At 41.7% G+C, this 22,265-nt stretch overlaps 1 protein-coding gene across 14 annotated transcripts in view; it reads left to right on the top strand.

The window, feature by feature from the left end:
* The window catches only part of LOC110507160 (alpha-2-macroglobulin), a 48,673-nt gene continuing 26,408 nt past the window's right edge, over nt 1-22,265 (top strand). For 4 of the 14 annotated variants that reach the window (XM_090224645.1, XM_090224641.1, XM_090224646.1 and 1 more), the window contains exons 1-12: nt 1-473; nt 1,177-1,360; nt 2,515-2,671; nt 4,361-4,413; nt 4,912-4,932; nt 5,103-5,271; nt 5,381-5,465; nt 5,723-5,837; nt 5,978-6,089; nt 6,173-6,282; nt 6,482-6,649; nt 6,809-7,045. In XM_090224645.1, the coding sequence (XP_090080771.1) occupies nt 397-473; nt 1,177-1,360; nt 2,515-2,671; nt 4,361-4,413; nt 4,912-4,932; nt 5,103-5,271; nt 5,381-5,465; nt 5,723-5,837; nt 5,978-6,089; nt 6,173-6,282; nt 6,482-6,649; nt 6,809-7,045 (1,488 nt within the window). In that variant the 5' untranslated portion in view covers nt 1-396. Of the gene's footprint in view, nt 474-1,176; nt 1,361-2,514; nt 2,672-4,360; nt 4,414-4,911; nt 4,933-5,102; nt 5,272-5,380; nt 5,466-5,722; nt 5,838-5,977; nt 6,090-6,172; nt 6,283-6,481; nt 6,650-6,808; nt 7,046-14,923; nt 15,448-16,151; nt 16,336-17,489; nt 17,647-19,435; nt 19,489-19,975; nt 19,997-20,168; nt 20,338-20,457; nt 20,543-20,799; nt 20,915-21,054; nt 21,167-21,249; nt 21,360-21,558; nt 21,727-21,886; nt 22,124-22,265 lie in introns of those variants that run through there. The other 10 variants (XM_090224644.1, XM_090224640.1, XM_090224647.1 and 7 more) reach the window with 4 other exon arrangements.

Below are 22,265 nucleotides of genomic sequence, written 5' to 3' on the forward strand. Positions count from 1 at the left end.
ATCAGTCAAAGCAGAAAGCTGTAGCCTGTGGTGGCTTTTTACATGGCTAATGGCTAAATTGACAGGTGGGCTAAATCGATAGGTCAGCCAGGAAACACAGGCATTTCTTCTATCAAGTGTTCCCGTCTAAATGTGTCTGGAAAGATAGCTTGAGGTGTTTTGGTCGTCATTGTGACCATCATATTAGTCGGGGCTGTGCCTATTTGAGAATTTAAGTGGAATTATGTGGGAACGGGAGGTGGCTGCAGTGTTCCAAACAATTTGGAAGGGAGTGACACGAGGGTGCATTTGGGTATAAATAGCACTGTTTGTCCAACCTTTCTGACCATATCTGGACGAGGGAAGGGAGCATTTCAAAGTGCGAAGGAAGACCGGCTGTGTACCGAAGCTATTGCCATGGCTCTCCACTTACTTTGCCTTGTATTGATCACCTCAGTGATTTTACAAACTGTGACATCGAGCACCTTCAAATCGTAAGTACGCTACAAAACATTTGATGTAGATGGTAGTAGATTAAACACACAATCAGCAATTTGTATTTACATGCCTTACTGCATGCAACATCATTAATTATGCTCCGTATTCTACACACTACGCACGTGCAGGTGTAGAATAGTCCACCTGAGCAATTATTTTAGTTATTAACCTAATATTACATCATGTAATCGTTTATATTTACTGATTCAACTGAATATCTGCTTGCAATTTTCTCCATGTGTGAATAATGATACAACAAATATAGTGGTAAGGCCACAGGACCTCTGTGCATGTGAGGCTTTTCATATGTTTTGAGACATGCTGGCAATTAGAACTATAGATTTTTGGGTTTAAAATTCAAATAGAGCCCTTATGTGCACCTGAGAGATGTTGACAGACACTGCCCCCTACTGGTGTGCTTTCTTCCAATGTCTCTCTGTTTAATCATCCCCAAGACATGGTTGACAAACCATTAAAACAACTCATTGGTATCCACTCAAACACTCTCCAAAGCAAATCAATTGTGCCCTCCATTTCTCATTGTTTGGCCTCTCTGAGTGGAGCACATAGCCAGAGATGATTAAGATAACTTTGTCCCCAACTTTAAAACATCAGTAGGAACAAAAGAGCAGTTTGAGTACACTGCCACTTAAGTATTATTACCACAGCTGCATTCATGCTGACTCTTTCCCCTTTAAGGATTTACCTGGTGACGGTCAGCTCGGAAGTGGTAGGAGGGACCACAGAGAAACTTTGTGCTCAGGTCCATCAAGTCACAGAGCCTCTGTCATTGAAGGTGTCAATGGAGATGGAGGGTGGCAGCAGCACCATTCTACTGGAGGCAGCCGTAACAAAGGATTTCTATCGCTGCACCTCCTTCCAGGCCAGCTGCAGCTGTTCTGCGTTCAGCAGGCTACAACATTGTAGAAGGCCTTGATAGAAATATATTATGTAGAACCAACATGCCTCTCTGACATGTAGATTAAGGAATCATGCCAGCTCTATCTATGACATTTCTAACTGCGAAGTTCCACAACAATGTGATCTACTGAATGTGGCCCTATTCTATCTTCTCACATGCGAAAGCATCTCGACTACAGTCAACAAGCCAATTTGTTCAATGTTGACGTCATTTGTTTACTTAACTAACACTGATCGGAGCCATGAGCTTTAATTGTAGCTGACCCTTTGAATTGTGTCTCTTTCCCGTCAGTGTTGGGTGTTACACAACCTGTTCCTCGCTTCATATTGATTTTAGTTGAACAGTAACCCCCACAAATTGTACATACACTGAGTATACCAAACATTAAGAACACCTTCCTAATATTGAGTTTTGCCCTTAGAACAGCCTCAATTTGTTGTGCCATGGACTCAACAGTTGTCGAAAGCGTTCTACATAGATGCTGGCCCAAGTTGGCTTGACGTCCTTTGGGTGGTGGACAATTCTTGATACACGCAAGAAACTGTTGAGTGTGAAAAACCCAGCAGTGTTGCAGTTCTTTATACAAACTGGTGCACCTGGCACCTACCATACCCAGTTCAAAGGCAATTCAATATTTTGTCTTGCCAATTATCCCTCTGAATGGCACACAGACACAATCCATGTCTCAAGGCTTAAAAATGATTATTTAACCTGTCTCCTCCCCTTCATCTACACTGATTGAAGTGGGTTTAACAAGTGACATGAATAAGGGATCATAGCTTTCACCTGGATTCACCTGGTCAGTCTGTCATGGAAAGAGAAGGTGTCCTTAACTATACGCATTCATTCAGCAACACACATTCATGCCAGTCTTTTATTCTGAATAGTTTGGATGTAACTCAGTCATGTTGTGTGGAACTCAACTTGGTTTCCAGGCTTTATGCAAAATGATCCAACCTATGAAATGTAATGGCTGTTATTTTAACCTCAGCATAGCGAAGTATGACTATCCACCATTTTAACAAAACGCGCTCTTCTCAAACTACTGTTAGGAGAGCCAAGCTATGGTTAGGAGCTAGAGAAACATCCATTGTATTGTTCTTGATGTTGTACAGGTACCTACAGTGAAGACTGACAGTGTGGCCACTGTACATGTTAGCATCAAGGGGAGGAAGGATGAGATGAGTAAAAAGACCAAGATTTTGATCAAGCCCAAAAGATTCCTCACCATTTTCCAGACAGACAAACCAGTCTACAAACCTGGACAGACAGGTAGTTAGATACATTATTTGATCAACACTGAAATGTACTAAACTGACCCTTTTTGTCTAGGCTACTGTTAATAATGTTGAATGATGATTATACAGTGCCTTGCGAAAGTATTCGGCCCCCTTGAACTTTGCGACCTTTTGCCACATTTCAGGCTTCAAACATAAAGATATAAAACTGTATTTTTTTGTGAAGAATCAACAACAAGTGGGACACAATCATGAAGTGGAACGACATTTATTGGATATTTAAAACTTTTTTAACAAATCAAAAACTGAGAAATTGGGCGTGCAAAATTATTCAGCCCCTTTACTTTCAGTGCAGCAAACTCTCTCCAGAAGTTCAGTGAGGATCTCTGAATGATCCAATGTTGACCTTAAATACAATCCACCTGTGTGTAATCAAGTCTCCGTATAAATGCACCTGCACTGTGATAGTCTCAGAGGTCCGTTAAAAGCGCAGAGAGCATCATGAAGAACAAGGAACACACCAGGCAGGTCCGAGATACTGTTTTGAAGAAGTTCAAAGCCGGATTTGGATACAAAAAGATTTCCCAAGCTTTAAACATCCCAAGGAGCACTGTGCAAGCGATAATATTGAAATGGAAGGAGTATCAGACCACTGCAAATCTACCAAGACAGCTGAGGTGGGAGACTCTGTCCATAGGACAACAATCAGTCGTATATTGCACAAATCTGGCCTTTATGGAAGAGTGGCAAGAAGAAAGCCATTTCTTAAAGATATCCATAAAAAGTGTTGTTTAAAGTTTGCCACAAGCCACCTGGGAGACACACCAAACATGTGGAAGAAGGTGCTCTGGTCAGATGAAACCAAAATTTAACTTTTTGGCAACAATGCAAAATGTTATGTTTGGCGTAAAAGCAACACCCTGAACGCACCATCCCCACTGTCAAACATGGTGGTGGCAGCATCATGGTTTGGGCCTGCTTTTCTTCAGCAGGGACAGGGAAGATGGTTAAAATTGATGGGAAGATGGATGGAGCCAAATACAGGACCATTCTGGAAGAAAACCTGATGGAGTCTGCAAAAGACCTGAGACTGGGACGGAGATTTGTCTTCCAACAAGACAATGATCCAAAACATAAAGCAAAATCTACAATGGAATGGTTCAAAAATAAACATATCCAGGTGTTAGAATGGCCAAGTCAAAGTCCAGACCTGAATCCAATTGAGAATCTGTGGAAAGAACTGAAAACTGCTGTTCACAAATGCTCTCCATCCAACCTCACTGAGCTCGAGCTGTTTTGCAAGGAGGAATGGGAAAAAATGTCAGTCTCTCGATGTGCAACACTGATAGAGACATACCCCAAGCGACTTACAGCTGTAATCGCAGCAAAAGGTGGCGCTACAAAGTATTAACTTAAGGGGGCTGAATAATTTTGCACACCCAATTTCTCAGTTTTTTATTTGTTAAAAAAGTTTGAAATATCCAATAAATGTCGTTCCACTTCATGATTGTGTCCCACTTGTTGTTGATTCTTCACAAAAAAATACAGTTTTATATCTTTATGTTTGAAGCCTGAAATGTGGCAAAAGGTTGCAAAGTTCAAGGGGGCCGAATACTTTCGCAAGGCACTGTACATACTCATTTTGTGAGGCCATAAGCTTGAGGAAAGGTCATGACTGAAATGGATGATGAATATACTGTACATGTTTCTACCACTTTCCCAGTCAAGTTCCGAATCGTCTCGCTGGATGCTAGTTTCTTGTCATTCAATCAGATGGTAAGTTACTCTCAGTGTTATTCAATAAAAATAAAGTTAGTCTTTGAAAGCAATTTTTAAGTTGGGTTGTACAGGACAGCCCAGTGTTAGTCAGCAATGGAACATTCTAGGGAGGTGCTGTGTCGTTTGGGATATGTTTACCGTAGTTGAGTGAGGAAGGGAGCAATGATTCCATTCTCTTGCAGTCCCATTTTTTTTTTTATGGGGCAGTGTGGGTGGCTGGGTGGGTGGGTGGATCAGCAAACATGTGGTCAGAGTTCATTTGGCCCGGCTGTTTGATCAGAGCATCGAAAGGATTGAATCGAAAGGGGCTCGAGGCCTGCTCTGTACTGTAGCTCTGTAGATGCCTCTACTGTGGAAACTGTTTTGGAAAGTTATGTATTTAATGTTTTAAACCCATTTCTGACACCAAACAATTCTGGGAAGAAATACAAATACAGTTTAAACATTTTTTGGGGTGCCCAATGTAAATGCTGAATGTTTGTTTCTCTTTTCTAGTATGAAACAGTGGAACTTCAGGTGAGACTCATTCAAATCTATTGCACCTAAAAAAACAAATCTGCATATATAAGCAATAATAATGTCATGATCTCCCTTCGAAAATATTTCCTGCCAATATGTACTGCGGCATAAATTGATACAATGCCTGCCTCTAACAAACATACCTTCCTTCAACCTACTATATACAGGACCCAAACTCCAACCGCATTGCTCAGTGGTTGAACCAGTCAACAGTGAGTGGAATTCTGGACCTGTCCCACCCCATGTCCGCAGAGGCAACACAAGGAAGTTACATCATCACTGCATGGAATGAGAAGGGAGAACAAACCTCCCAAAACTTTGACATCAAAGAATATGGTGATGTCTTCTGTCTGATTCTATTGTTTTTAAATTGTGGTCTGTGATTTTGTTTTTGGTGTAGTTCAACAGACATTGAAGACGTAATATCAACATGTATCTTTTACAGTGTTGCCCAAATATGAGGTGAAAGTCCATCTTCCCCAAACAATAACTATTCTGGACAATCAAGCAACACTGAGAGTTTGTGGGAAGTAAGTGAATAAGACGATGGCGCGTGACAGACAATAAGATGATAATGACCAGCAAGATAATGATAATGACAAACAAGCTTTTACCCAAGGACATTTTATGGGCAGAATATTAGGACTTAATGTGTGTGTTGCATAGACTATACTTTATAGAGACTGTCCCATGTTTGATACTTGCTCATGTTCATAGCTGTTTATTTTACAACACATGTGTATATACCATTATTGAATTGTCATTCTTCTGGTGATTTTGTTTCTAGATACACTTATGGAAAACCAGTGCTGGGGTCTGTCACGATGAAAGTTTGTAGAAATGCCATTCGACATCACTGGTTATATGGTACTAGTAATATCTGCGAGTTGTATATTATGAAAGTAAGTATTTTTTATTCTTGTTACGCTAAATCCTTCGATGACAAATAGAACTCACTGTGGTGAAATTTGTGAGGTTTATGGAAGCATGCTTTTGTTGTGGAGCTAAGCTGACCTACAATAACTGTACTCATTCTCTCTAGACCGACAAAACTGGTTGTGCAACCCAAATTATTGACGTGACCCGATTTGCTCTAAATTATTCAAGTTTTGATGACTTTGAAGTGGAGACTGAGATGGAGGAATATGGAACGGGTAGGAGAGAACTTCCATCTTTAACGTAGAGGTGTTTACATGCTCAACTGTTAACCTCTGACCCTTGCCTGTGTTCTCTCCAGGGGTCATCCTTAAAGGTAGTGGCAAGGCAAGCTTTACCAATGTCATTGTAACTGTTTGTTTTGAGGACGTGCCCCAAGAATATAAACCAGGGATTGCATATGAGGGGAAGGTGAGGACAAAATATATTAAATGCCTTTTTAATAACACTGCAGGGAAACGGATTTCTCAGGAAAATCTTTGAAAGATGTTATGATAAATGTTAATGCATCATTTGGAGCATCTAAACCATGATTTTGATGTGTTGTGTGCAATGGGAGTTTACATGTAGTATATTGGACATCTGCAGTCATCCTGTCCTGTGTTTTCAGATCAAAGTGACCGGTCCAGTCTCTACTCCCATTCCCAATGAGCCTGTGTATCTCTTCCTACGAAACAGTGGCACATCTGAGAACTGGACTCTCACCACAGACAGCAAGGGCATTGCTTCTTTCTCTCTAGACACTTCTCTGTGGAGTTCTGAGTCTGTGTCTCTGTCGGTCAGTTGTCACTCACTCATCTTTCCTCTAAATATTTAATGATATATTATTTAAATATGAAAATGTTTGTTCAGAATGAGATCATTAATTTCTCATGGTGTATTCTCTAAGGTTACTACAATTGTTTATTTTTCATATTTTCTGTATTTCTTCAACCAGGCTCGTTATCAAAAGGTTAGGGAGGATTATCCGTACATGCACGGTGTGCGTAGACCAGGATATAAATCCGCTTACCATTTCGCAAGGAAATTTTATTCCAAGAGCAACAGCTTTGTGAAGATAATGCAGGGCGAAGGGAAGTTCTCCTGTGAGAAGGACGGTATTGTTCTTGCTCGCTACATCATCCAGGGGGAGGAGCTGATGAAGGGACAAAAGACCCTGAACTTTTTCTATCTGGTAAGGTTAGATGTTTCACTCAAAATACAACCTAATTTTCCACTTACTTTGACTGTGGTTTTGGAATATATATATATATATATATATATATAGTGCCTTGCGAAAGTATTCGGCCCCCTTGAACTTTGCGACCTTTTGCCACATTTCAGGCTTCAAACATAAAGATATAAAACTGTATTATTTTGTGAAGAATCAACAACAAGTGGGACACAATCATGAAGTGGAACGACATTTATTGGATATTTCAAACTTTTTTAACAAATAAAAAACTGAAATTGGGCGTGCAAAATTATTCAGCCCCCTTAAGTTAATACTTTGTAGCGCCACCTTTTGCTGCGATTACAGCTGTAAGTCGCTTGGGGTATGTCTCTATCAGTTTTGCACATCGAGAGACTGACATTTTTTCCCATTCCTCCTTGCAAAACAGCTCGAGCTCAGTGAGGTTGGATGGAGAGCATTTGTGAACAGCAGTTTTCAGTTATTTCCACAGATTCTCGATTGGATTCAGGTCTGGACTTTGACTTGGCCATTCTAACACCTGGATATGTTTCTTTTTGAACCATTCCATTGTAGATTTTGCTTTATGTTTTGGATCATTGTCTTGTTGGAAGACAAATCTCCGTCCCAGTCTCAGGTCTTTTGCAGACTCCATCAGGTTTTCTTCCAGAATGGTCCTGTATTTGGCTCCATCCATCTTCCCATCAATTTTAACCATCTTCCCTGTCCCTGCTGAAAAAAAGCAGGCCCAAACCATGATGCTGCCACCACCATGTTTGACAGTGGGGATGGTGTGTTCAGGGTGTTGCTTTTACGCCAAACATAACATTTTGCATTGTTGCCAAAAAGTTAAATTTTGGTTTCATCTGACCAGAGCACCTTCTTCCACATGTTTGGTGTGTCTCCCAGGTGGCTTGTGGCAAACTTTAAACAACACTTTTTATGGATATCTTTAAGAAATGGCTTTCTTCTTGCCACTCTTCCATAAAGGCCAGATTTGTGCAATATACGACTGATTGTTGTCCTATGGACAGAGTCTCCCACCTCAGCTGTCTTGGTAGATTTGCAGTGGTCTGATACTCCTTCCATTTCAATATTATCGCTTGCACAGTGCTCCTTGGGATGTTTAAAGCTTGGGAAATCTTTTTGTATCCAAATCCGGCTTTGAACTTCTTCAAAACAGTATCTCGGACCTGCCTGGTGTGTTCCTTGTTCTTCATGATGCTCTCTGCGCTTTTAACGGACCTCTGAGACTATCACAGTGCAGGTGCATTTATACGGAGACTTGATTACACACAGGTGGATTGTATTTATCATCATTAGTCATTTAGGTCAACATTGGATCATTCAGAGATCCTCACTGAACTTCTGGAGAGAGTTTGCTGCACTGAAAGTAAAGGGGCTGAATAATTTTGCACGCCCAGTTTTTCAGTTTTTGATTTGTTAAAAAAGTTTGAAATATCCAATAAATGTCGTTCCACTTCATGATTGTGTCCCACTTGTTGTTGATTCTTCACAAAAAAATACAGTTTTATATCTTTGTTTGAAGCCTGAAATGTGGCAAAAGGTCGCAAAGTTCAAGGGGGCCGAATACTTTCGCAAGGCACTGTATATCTGAAGAGTTATCTACAAACAGGAGTGCTCAACTCGATAACATGCATGCAGTTTTGTTGAACGTTACTCAAAGTAACACAATTCTACTCAAAACGCTGCAGACCAAAGACGATCAGTTAATGAACACAATGACAAAGTTTGATGACAAATCAGCAGAACTCATTGAAGTTGCTGAACAAATGAATGATGAGAGAACTCAAGTGAAATATTGCTTTCTAAGCAAGCGGAGGAAATCTCATCACTGAATCTCTCGCTCCATACTCAAGACCTCTATCTGCAAACCATGACAGATACGTTTGAGATCGAAAGGCGCAAGTGTGACACTCACATGTCCAAAATCAGTACTCTGTGCTCAAGTGGACTCTGCAATGCAGCAGAATACCACCCTTAGGTACCATCTGGAGGAAGTCCAGAATGGTCACGCTCTACAGCGTAACTACCAATCCAAGCAACCAGAGCCCTGTACTCACAGGAGTAAAGACGATAGGTTTCAGACCTTGCCTCCCTCATGTGTCCCTCAGTCTTCTCCTCTTGGCCATTCGGCACTGAGTAATATGGCGCCTATTGGCCAACAACAACAAGGCTTGGCTTCTCCTCTTGGCCTTTCGGCCCCAATCTCTCCACAGGATGAAGCCAACCCTCTCCGCCCCCTTGACAAACTCATCAAGAATTTCCCCACCTTTGACCCCGTTCCAGATCAGCCAAACGATACTGAGACGTTCGTAGCTGACATAGAGGACGCGTTGGATGGCTACCCGAACGCTACGGGTTCTGACAGGGTTTACCTGTTGAAGCGAACATCGAATAGACACGTGACAAGGTTAATTCGTCTACAACAGCAACATGTGCTAAATGACTATGCTAAACTTGCCACAGCTTTTAAATTAGAATTCAATGGTTCTGCGACTCGCAAACACAATTGCTCACTGGCTAACACCGTCAAACAAGCTCGGAATGAACACCCACAAGCTTACTATCGTAGGCTTCGTTCAGCTTACTATGGCCTACTCGCTGAAACAGGCATGGAAGACCTGTTACCTTTTAAACAATTGTTCCTGTCGAACATGTATCCTACCATCATTACCTAATTGGGCCCTGCCGCCCACGTTGGCGTGCCTATCTTACAACTCAGAGCTTGCAAGCACAGCTTTTGAGGCATCAAAAGTTCACAACGCTAAGAGCCCTGACCACTCGCTTTGAAGTTTGACCAGGAGCACTCACTCCAGTTAGAGGGTGCATTATCAGATATTGGAGCATTGAGATATGACGCACAACAACAGTTTCTACCACGAAACCATGATTCCAATAACCTCCGCGGTCGAAATAACTGTAAAGTACGTCACCATCAACATAACTACGACTACAATCGACCTGTTCTACGTTCCTACACCCAACCCACAAAGTGTCAGGGCACAAGGGTAGGGTTGAAGTCGATCAAAACGTAGACCAATGTTCTCCAGAAGTTCCACTACGGGAAGAACTAAAGCGAGAACAATTTGATAAAAGGGTAAAAGATAAGTCACAAGGACTAGGCGAGGAATTACCGGACATCAGGTCCGCAGGAATTAACACCCATAGCAAGGACGTTAAAGTTCTAATTTCTCCCGCTCTCATTCAAGACCCTATCCAGGGCCCGCTTGATCAAGAAACAAGCCCCCGGGCTTTGTCTATAGACTCTGATACAAAGGTTGCGAAGAAAAAGGTAAAACGCTTCGTTAAAGCCAAGCCCCCTCAAAATCGGCAAAGTCAATCTGCTTCCACCTCGAACAGAAATGGCACATCACGTCGTTGTGAACGACCACTCCACTTTGTGGGGAATATGTCCACTAACCACGAATCTAAACGGCCATACCTGGAAACAGTCTTGGAGGACTGCTTAACTTGTCATGTGCTAATTGATTTGGGTGCGGCAATATCACTCATCTCTCAAACATTGTTTGATGATCTCAAAATGGCTTTGAAGCCAACTAAAAGTTGGTTAAAAGTGGAACGATGCGACACTACACTTCGAGAGGTCACTCAGACTACCTCGCCTCTCACATTGAGAGTCATGCTGAAACTACACTTCAAGGACCTATCGCTCCTTCACCCTGTGTATGTTACCAGCCTCGAAACTGCAACCCTGCTACTTGGAGCAGACTTGATGGATCGGTTTCTCCCACTGATGGATTGGAAAACCAACCAGGTATGGTCACAGGCCACCGTGCCTTCTCCACTGACCACACGGTCTCCCCCTAACGCTAGCTGCAACGCAGTCATTCACGAGGGGCATCTGTCGAAAGCACCCCTTGGGAAAAAGACGTTTAGAAACCTCTTGGGGCAGAATCCGATCCAAGGATATATTACGATATTTCGACACATTCCATCAGCCAACTTGATTGACCATTATTTTCATGATTTCGAGCCAGCTGTCTCTGTGAATAAGCAACTTCCCTCCTCTCTGCAGTCGTGCAATACGGTAGTTGAGATTAACGTCTCTTGCCCTTCGGACACTTCCGCAAGCACTGCGGCCGTCTCAGCAAGAAAAACATTGAAGCGCAGGGTATACTCTGCTTCCGATGATACACCTTCCGCTTTGTTAGGGGACTGTCACCCCTTACAATGATGATAATAATGGTGTCAGTCCAGCAACTGACCCGATGACTCCCACTGGTGCAACACTTTGCGATATCACAGACCGATATCCTCGTCTCAGTTCGCAGGTACTGAAGAGATTGCCACACACGGACACAGTGGTGACTGACATGCCTCGACAGCCACTTAGCGTTTTGAAGCACAAACTCCAGGAGATTTGGTTGAAAGGTTACAGCCATTCTCATAACGTGGCTGCTGACAACTCGTACATAGGGTCCGACCTTTTCGTTTGCGCCTCGGACACCAACACCACCCGCTGGTGGGGGGGTCCGGAGACACAAAGGGGGGGAATAGTAGCCCAGACCCATGATGAGCCGCATCGAGGCCGGTGGGGGGGTCGAGACTACGGACAACACCGTACGAGGCCGCCAGAGCATAAATCAAATCTTGTTGTGAACTCCCCTATGAGAACAGTGAGGAGCACTAGAACACATCTAAGATAGTACTGAGGTGTACCGCACTGGTCGTAAAGGAAGTCCAGTGGACTTGTCCACCTCCAAAACAAATGGCAACAATAATCATTCCTCGCCATGTGTAGGTTCAACTACAATACAACTAGTAAAATGCTCCAATCATGTGTTCCGGTAGTATAATATTTCAGAATAAATCGGTAGGATAACTGGTCCCTTTGAGCACCAGTACCAATACCAGCGACAGTCAGTCCAGCTACAATCAGTAAGAAGGTTAGAGACCTAACCAATCAAATTACCCTTGACAACAGCGACATAGGAGTCACGCAGAGTGCAACACGTGGAAGGGAATCTCCAGTGCACTCTTCCAATGGTTAACACTCATGTCACTAATAAATAGAATCCTCCATTCAGGAGGAAAATTATTAGAAGTCATTAACCATGATCACACCACGTACGACTGGTCCAATACTTAGTGTACTTCCGTCGTGAGGTTAGCTCCTCCGTGGATAACATAGCTATGAAATAGACTTCATACCTATCACCACTACAATAGTGGAAGACACAGTGACTTGTAGTAAAACTACTACAGACTCACTCAACACCAATTCTGACTGACCACCAGGCATTGACCTGAAAATGACCTGACTACATCAGACTCATTCTGAACAAGTTGTAATCTGCCAGGATACTTGGTTTTCTTCCCTTGACATGCGCGCTTGTGTAAGCATAAACGCACATGCACAACAGAACATCTAATTAGGATTTATGCTAGGATCAATTAAGGGTCCAAGCAAAATATCAGCCTTAGTAAAGTTGAACATTTACTTCTAGGCCTTTGACTCTACAGCACTCACCAGTATTCTTCTCAGAAGTCCATAGGTCATCCCTGTAGACTGCCCAAAACTAGTGCCTTACAGCGTGACTACCAATCCAAGCAACCAGAGCCCTGTACTCACAGGAGTAAAGACAATAGTTATCATATAGTTATCAACTTAGGATAGTTCCTAAGCAACACACCAAGTAGGAAAACCCTAGATATGGCATTAGAGACCTGATAGTCATTTTGCCAGAACATTGGACGTATATAGAATACAGTCCAGTTAGATGATTTTTGTGTGAGAACTATATTTTGTATCTTTTGTTTATGCTTTCATTCCTTTTCGGTTCAGTTCCTTTGACACTTAGGAAGTGATGGAGCCATAAACAAAGTCCCCATACAACCATCACTTACTGCCACAACGCCGCTCATTGGGGAATGAATGTAATTATATATATTTCATGAGTGTGTGTGCGTTGGTAACTTCTGCCTAAGTTACTGCCCAGATCTTCCAGTCTGGACGACGACCAGACTACGGGTCCGGAACGGCGACCCCAAATCCGGACACCCACGGCCCATCCTTATGGCGGCATGCCCTGCTGTCAGGGAGCCTACCAAGGGGCGCAACGGCGATCACCAACCAGGACATCCCCTGGCCCTCCCTGGGGTACTTTGCAGCTTCCAGGGAACCTATCAAGGTACATCACTAGAAGGGACCGCAACGGCGATCACCAACCGGACATCAACTGCCATCCTTGTGGTGGACTGCTCCGCTTTCAGAGAAGCCTACCAAGTTCAACCACCAGAGGGGATTGCAACGATGATCTACAAACAGGACATCACGTGTTCATGATTTTATGTTGATTTGTAACTTGCAGAACAAACAAGATCAAAACCACCAGGGTGGGGGGAATGAATGAATGTCACTCTGAATTATCCCCCCTAACCACAACCGAGAGAGACGGACAATTCTACAAAAGAAACAAACTTTTCACCAGCGATCAAGACGACACACTGAGCATAAATATATATATTGGTTGCAAATGTTCCCGAATGAGTGAGCGTTCATGTGTAAAGGATTGGCATTTCAATTGTTATAATTATTAACTCTGTAGTGACTTCTTAGTCGACCCCCACTTCCCCTTTTGTCTAACAAGCCGCCATGCTGGTTTAGCCCATTAGGGCACATTCCCCAATCATTTATTGTAACCACATTTACCTTGTTTGTTTATGCATTTCTGTGAATTATTTAGTTAGTAATAAATAAATTATTTGATGTATGGATGACTCATAGTGAAGACTGGGTTCATGCAGATAACCAACAATTTACGACGTTTGGAATGAGACTAACGTGAGGTAAAGTAAATGATTCATTAATCAGAAGACTATGGCTCAGATATGAAATAACTGAAAGGTTATATTAGGAAATTCTAACCTTGTAATCTGAATATTTTTCCTTGGTGCCCCGACTTCCTAGTTAATTACAGTTACATGGTGAATCAGTTGATCGCAAAAGTACTAATTACAGAGAATATTTGATAAAAACTATAAGTCTTCAATTTAATGATAATAAAGACACAACACTTTATACAGCCTGGAAGTGTGTTGGGTCATTGTCCTGTTGAAAAACAAATAATAGTCCCACTAAGCACAAACCAGATGGGACGGCGTTTCGCTGCAGAATGCTGTGGTAGCCATGCTGGTTAAGTGTGCCTTGAATTCTAAATAAATCATTGACACTATCACCAGCAATGCACCATCACACCACCTCCTCCATGCTTCACAGTGGGAACCACACATGCGGAGAATATCTGTTAATCTACTCTGTGTCTCACAAAGACATGGCGGTTGATTCACACAGTCTCCTCCGCACTTTTAAAGTTCTTGAAATTTTCCAGATTGACTGACCTTCATGTCTTTCTCGTTGCTTATTTGATCTATTCTTGCCATAATATGGACTTGGTCATTTACCAAACAGGGCTATCTTCTCTATACCATTGAGAGACTCAAACACATTAACAAGGAAAGAAAATCCACAAATTAACTGTTAACAAGGCACAGCTGTTAATTGAAATGTATTCCAGACGACTACCTCATGAAGCTGGTTGAGAGAATGCCAGGACTGTGCAAAGCTGTCATCCAGGCAAAGGGTGGCTACTTTGAAGAATCCCAAATCTAAAATATATGTTTAACACTTTTTTGGTTACTACATGATTCCATATGTGTTATTTCATAGTGTTGATGTCTTCACTACTATTCCACAATGTAGAAAATAGTCAAAATAAAGAAAAACCCTGGAATCAGTAAGTGCCTCCAAACTTTTGACTGGTACTGTATATTGATCCACTATGTTCACTGTTAGATTGGATGACAATATTTCGCTGTTGATATTGACATATTGCTGACACAGTAGGGAAATAAATATGCTATTGGTGAGCTAATATGTTGCATTTTATCAGTCAAAGCAGAAAGCTGTAGCCTGTGGTGGCTTTTTACATGGCTAATGGCTAAATTGACAGGTGGGCTAAATCGATAGGTCAGCCAGGAAACACAGGCATTTCTTCTATCAAGTGTTCCCGTCTAAATGTGTCTGGAAAGATAGCTTGAGGTGTTTTGGTCGTCATTGTGACCATCATATTAGTCGGGGCTGTGCCTATTTGAGAATTTAAGTGAAATTATGTGGGAACGGGAGGTGGCTGCAGTGTTCCAAACAATTTGGAAGGGAGTGACACGAGGGTGCATTTGGGTATAAATAGCACTGTTTGTCCAACCTTTCTGACCATATCTGGACGAGGGAAGGGAGCATTTCAAAGTGCGAAGGAAGACCGGCTGTGTACCGAAGCTATTGCCATGGCTCTCCACTTACTTTGCCTTGTATTGATCACTTCAGTGATTTTACAAACTGTGACATCGAGCACCTTCAAATCGTAAGTACGCTACAAAACATTTGATGTAGATGGTAGTAGATTAAACACACAATCAGCAATTTGTATTTACATGCCTTACTGCATGCAACATCATTAATTATGCTCCGTATTCTACACACTACGCACGTGCAGGTGTAGAATAGTCCACCTGAGCAATTATTTTAGTTATTAACCTAATATTACATCATGTAATCGTTTATATTTACTGATTCAACTGAATATCTGCTTGCAATTTTCTCCATGTGTGAATAATGATACAACAAATATAGTGGTAAGGCCACAGGACCTCTGTGCATGTGAGGCTTTTCATATGTTTTGAGACATGCTGGCAATTAGAACTATAGATTTTGGGGTTTAAAATTCAAATAGAGCCCTTATGTGCACCTGAGAGATGTTGACAGACACTGCCCCCTACTGGTGTGCTTTCTTCCAATGTCTCTCTGTTTAATCATCCCCAAGACATGGTTGACAAACCATTAAAACAACTCATTGGTATCCACTCAAACACTCTCCAAAGCAAAATCAATTGTGCCCTCCATTTCTCATTGTTTGGCCTCTCTGAGTGGAGCACATAGCCAGAGATGATTAAGATAACTTTGTCCCCAACTTTAAAACATCAGTAGGAACAAAAGAGCAGTTTGAGTACACTGCCACTTAAGTATTATTACCACAGCTGCATTCATGCTGACTCTTTCCCCTTTAAGGATTTACCTGGTGACAGTCAGCTCGGAAGTGGTAGGAGGGACCACAGAGAAACTTTGTGCTCAGGTCCATCAAGTCACAGAGCCTCTGTCATTGAAGGTGTCAATGGAGATGGAGGGTGGCAGCAGCACCATTCTACTGGAGGCAGCCGTAACAAAGGATTTCTATCGCTGCACCTCCTTCCAGGTCAGCTGCAGCTGTTCTGCGTTCAGCAGGCTACAACATTGTAGAAGGCCTTGATAGAAATATATTATGTAGAACCAACATGCCTCTCTGACATGTAGATTAAGGAATCATGCCAGCTCTCTCTATGACATTTCTAACTGCGAAGTTCCACAACAATGTGATCTACTGAATGTGGCCCTATTCTATCTTCTCACATGCGAAAGCATCTCGACTACAGTCAACAAGCCAATTTGTTAAATGTTGACGTCATTTGTTTACTTAACTAACACTGATCGGAGCCATGAGCTTTAATTGTAGCTGACCCTTTGAATTGTGTCTCTTTCCCGTCAGTGTTGGGTGTTACACAACCTGTTCCTCGCTTCATATTGATTTTAGTTGAACAGTAACCCCCACAAATTGTACATACACTGAGTATACCAAACATTAAGAACACCTTCCTAATATTGAGTTTTGCCCTTAGAACAGCCTCAATTTGTCGTGCCATGGACTCAACAGTTGTCGAAAGCGTTCTACATAGATGCTGGCCCAAGTTGGCTTGACGTCCTTTGGGTGGTGGACAATTCTTGATACACGCGAGAAACTGTTGAGTGTGAAAAACCCAGCAGTGTTGCAGTTCTTTATACAAACTGGTGCACCTGGCACCTACCATACCCAGTTCAAAGGCAATTCAATATTTTGTCTTGCCAATTATCCCTCTGAATGGCACACAGACACAATCCATGTCTCAAGGCTTAAAAATGATTATTTAACCTGTCTCCTCCCCTTCATCTACACTGATTGAAGTGGGTTTAACAAGTGACATGAATAAGGGATCATAGCTTTCACCTGGATTCACCTGGTCAGTCTGTCATGGAAAGAGAAGGTGTCCTTAACTATACGCATTCATTCAGCAACACACATTCATGCCAGTCTTTTATTCTGAATAGTTTGGATGTAACTCAGTCATGTTGTGTGGAACTCAACTTGGTTTCCAGGCTTTATGCAAAATGATCCAACCTATGAAATGTAATGGCTGTTATTTTAACCTCAGCATAGCGAAGTATGACTATCCACCATTTTAACAAAACGCGCTCTTCTCAAACTACTGTTAGGAGAGCCAAGCTATGGTTAGGAGCTAGAGAAACATCCATTGTATTGTTCTTGATGTTGTACAGGTACCTACAGTGAAGACTGACAGTGTGGCCACTGTACATGTTAGCATCAAGGGGAGGAAGGATGAGATGAGTAAAAATACCAAGATTTTGATCAAGCCCAAAAGATTCCTCACCATTTTCCAGACAGACAAACCAGTCTACAAACCTGGACAGACAGGTAGTTAGATACATTATTTGATCAACACTGAAATGTACTAAACTGACCCTTTTTGTCTAGGCTACTGTTAATAATGTTGAATGATGATTATACAGTGCCTTGCGAAAGTATTCGGCCCCCTTGAACTTTGCGACCTTTTGCCACATTTCAGGCTTCAAACATAAAGATATAAAACTGTATTTTTTTGTGAAGAATCAACAACAAGTGGGACACAATCATGAAGTGGAACGACATTTATTGGATATTTAAAACTTTTTTAACAAATCAAAAACTGAGAAATTGGGCGTGCAAAATTATTCAGCCCCTTTACTTTCAGTGCAGCAAACTCTCTCCAGAAGTTCAGTGAGGATCTCTGAATGATCCAATGTTGACCTTAAATACAATCCACCTGTGTGTAATCAAGTCTCCGTATAAATGCACCTGCACTGTGATAGTCTCAGAGGTCCGTTAAAAGCGCAGAGAGCATCATGAAGAACAAGGAACACACCAGGCAGGTCCGAGATACTGTTGTGAAGAAGTTTAAAGCCGGATTTGGATACAAAAAGATTTCCCAAGCTTTAAACATCCCAAGGAGCACTGTGCAAGCGATAATATTGAAATGGAAGGAGTATCAGACCACTGCAAATCTACCAAGATCTGGCCGTCCCGCTAAACTTTCAGCTCATACAAGGAGAAGACTGATCAGAGATGCAGCCAAGAGGCCCATGATCACTCTGGATGAACTGCAGAGATTTACAGCTGAGGTGGGAGACTCTGTCCATAGGACAACAATCAGTCGTATATTGCACAAATCTGGCCTTTATGGAAGAGTGGCAAGAAGAAAGCCATTTCTTAAAGATATCCATAAAAAGTGTTGTTTAAAGTTTGCCACAAGCCACCTGGGAGACACACCAAACATGTGGAAGAAGGTGCTCTGGTCAGATGAAACCAAAATTTAACTTTTTGGCAACAATGCAAAACGTTATGTTTGGCGTAAAAGCAACACCCTGAACGCACCATCCCCACTGTCGAACATGGTGGTGGCAGCATCATGGTTTGGGCCTGCTTTTCTTCAGCAGGGACAGGGAAGATGGTTAAAATTGATGGGAAGATGGATGGAGCCAAATACAGGACCATTCTGGAAGAAAACCTGATGGAGTCTGCAAAAGACCTGAGACTGGGACGGAGATTTGTCTTCCAACAAGACAATGATCCAAAACATAAAGCAAAATCTACAATGGAATGGTTCAAAAATAAACATATCCAGGTGTTAGAATGGCCAAGTCAAAGTCCAGACCTGAATCCAATCGAGAATCTGTGGAAAGAACTGAAAACTGCTGTTCACAAATGCTCTCCATCCAACCTCACTGAGCTCGAGCTGTTTTGCAAGGAGGAATGGGAAAAAATGTCAGTCTCTCGATGTGCAACACTGATAGAGACATACCCCAAGCGACTTACAGCTGTAATCGCAGCAAAAGGTGGCGCTACAAAGTATTAACTTAAGGGGGCTGAATAATTTTGCACACCCAATTTCTCAGTTTTTTATTTGTTAAAAAAGTTTGAAATATCCAATAAATGTCGTTCCACTTCATGATTGTGTCCCACTTGTTGTTGATTCTTCACAAAAAAATACAGTTTTATATCTTTATGTTTGAAGCCTGAAATGTGGCAAAAGGTTGCAAAGTTCAAGGGGGCCGAATACTTTCGCAAGGCACTGTACATACTCATTTTGTGAGGCCATAAGCTTGAGGAAAGGTCATGACTGAAATGGATGAGCAATATACTGTACATGTTTCTACCACTTTCCCAGTCAAGTTCCGAATCGTCTCGCTGGATGCTAGTTTCTTGTCATTCAATCAGATGGTAAGTTACTCTCAGTGTTATTCAATAAAAATAAAGTTAGTCTTTGAAAGCAATTTTTAAGTTGGGTTGTACAGGACAGCCCAGTGTTAGTCAGCAATGGAACATTCTAGGGAGGTGCTGTGTCGTTTGGGATATGTTTACCGTAGTTGAGTGAGGAAGGGAGCAATGATTCCATTCTCTTTCAGTCCCATTTTTTTTTTATGGGGCAGTGTGGGTGGCTGGGTGGGTGGGTGGATCAGCAAACATGTGGTCAGAGTTCATTTGGCCCGGCTGTTTGATCAGAGCATCGAAAGGATTGAATCGAAAGGGGCTCAAGGCCTGCTCTGTACTGTAGCTCTGTAGATGCCTCTACTGTGGAAACTGTTTTGGAAAGTTATGTATTTAATGTTTTAAACCCATTTCTGACACCAAACAATTCTGGGAAGAAATACAAATACAGTTTAAACATGCCCAATGTAAATGCTGAATGTTTGTTTCTCTTTTCTAGTATGAAACAGTGGAACTTCAGGTGAGACTCATTCAAATCTATTGCACCTAAAAAACCAAATCTGCATATATAAGCAATAATAATGTCATGATCTCCCTTCGAAAATATTTCCTGCCAATATGTACTGCGGCATAAATTGATACAATGCCTGCCTCTGTAACAAACATACCTTCCTTCAACCTACTATATACAGGACCCCAACTCCAACCGCATTGCTCAGTGGTTGAACCAGTCAACAGTGAGTGGAATTCTGGACCTGTCCCACCCCATGTCCGCAGAGGCAACGCAAGGAAGTTACATCATCACTGCATGGAATGAGAAGGGAGAACAAACCTCCCAAAACTTTGACATCAAAGAATATGGTGATGTCTTCTGTCTGATTCTATTGTTTTTACATTGTGATTAAATTGTGGTCTGTGATTTTGTTTTTGGTGTAGTTCAACAGACATTGAAGACGTAATATCAACATGTATCTTTTACAGTGTTGCCCAAATATGAGGTGAAAGTCCATCTTCCCCAAATAATAACTATTCTGGACAATCAAGCAACACTGAGAGTTTGTGGGAAGTAAGTGAATAAGACGATGGCGCGTGACAGACAATAAGATGATAATGACCAGCAAGATAATGATAATGACAAACAAGCTTTTACCCAAGGACATTTTATGGGCAGAATATTAGGACTTAATGTGTGTGTTGCATAGACTATACTTTATAGACACTGTCCCATGTTTGATACTTGCTCATGTTCATAGCTGTTTATTTTACAACACATGTGTATATACCATTATTGAATTGTCATTCTTCTGGTGATTTTGTTTCTAGATACACTTATGGAAAACCAGTGCTGGGGTCTGTCACGATGAAAGTTTGTAGAAATGCCATTCGACATCACTGGTTATATGGTTCTAGAAATATCTGCGAGTTGTATATTATGAAAGTAAGTATTTTTTATTCTTGTTACGCTAAATCCTTCGATGACAAATAGAACTCACTGTGGTGAAATTTGTGAGGTTTATGGAAGCATGCTTTTGTTGTGGAGCTAAGCTGACCTACAATAACTGTACTCATTCTCTCTAGACCGACAAAACTGGTTGTGCAACCCAAATTATTGACGTGACCCGATTTGCTCTAAATTATTCAAGTTTTGATGACTTTGAAGTGGAGACTGAGATGGAGGAATATGGAACGGGTAGGAGAGAACTTCCATCTTTAACGTAGAGGTGTTTACATGCTCAACTGTTAACCTCTGACCCTTGCCTGTGTTCTCTCCAGGGGTCATCCTTAAAGGTAGTGGCAAGGCAAGCTTTACCAATGTCATTGTAACTGTTTGTTTTGAGGACGTGCCCCAAGCATATAAACCAGGGTTTGCATATGAGGGGAAGGTGAGGACAAAATATATTAAATGCCTTTTTAATAACACTGCAGGGAAACGGATTTCTCAGGAAAATCTTTGAAAGATGTTATGATAAATGTTAATGCATCATTTGGAGCATCTAAACCATGATTTTGATGTGTTGTGTGCAATGGGAGTTTACATGTAGTATATTGGACATCTGCAGTCATCCTGTCCTGTGTTTTCAGATCAAAGTGACCGGTCCAGTCTCTACTCCCATTCCCAATGAGCCTGTGTATCTCTTCCTACGAAACAGTGGCACATCTGAGAACTGGACTCTCACCACAGACAGCAAGGGCATTGCTTCTTTCTCTCTAGACACTTCTCTGTGGAGTTCTGAGTCTGTGTCTCTGTCGGTCAGTTGTCACTCACTCATGGTTTCCTCTAAATATTTAATGATATATTATTTAAATATGAAAATGTTTGTTCAGAATGAGATCATTAATTTCTCATGGTGTATTCTCTAAGGTTACTACAATTGTTTATTTTTCATATTTTCTGTATTTCTTCAACCAGGCTCGTTATCAAAAGGTTAGGGAGGATTATCCGTACATGCACGGTGTGCGTAGACCAGGATATAAATCCGCTTACCATTTCGCAAGGAAATTTTATTCCAAGAGCAACAGCTTTGTGAAGATAATGCAGGGCGAAGGGAAGTTCTCCTGTGAGAAGGACGGAATTGTTCTTGCTCGCTACATCATCCAGGGGGAGGAGCTGATGAAGGGACAGAAGACCCTGAACTTTTTCTATCTGGTAAGGTTAGATGTTTCACTCAAAATACAACCTAATTTTCCACTTACTTTGACTGTGGTTTTGGAATATATATATATATATATATAGTGCCTTGCGAAAGTATTCGGCCCCCTTGAACTTTGCGACCTTTTGCCACATTTCA

This window comes from Oncorhynchus mykiss, chromosome 27, assembly GCF_057628025.1.
Source record: "Oncorhynchus mykiss isolate SJ-2025 chromosome 27, ASM5762802v1, whole genome shotgun sequence".
Taxonomy (NCBI): domain Eukaryota; kingdom Metazoa; phylum Chordata; class Actinopteri; order Salmoniformes; family Salmonidae; genus Oncorhynchus; species Oncorhynchus mykiss.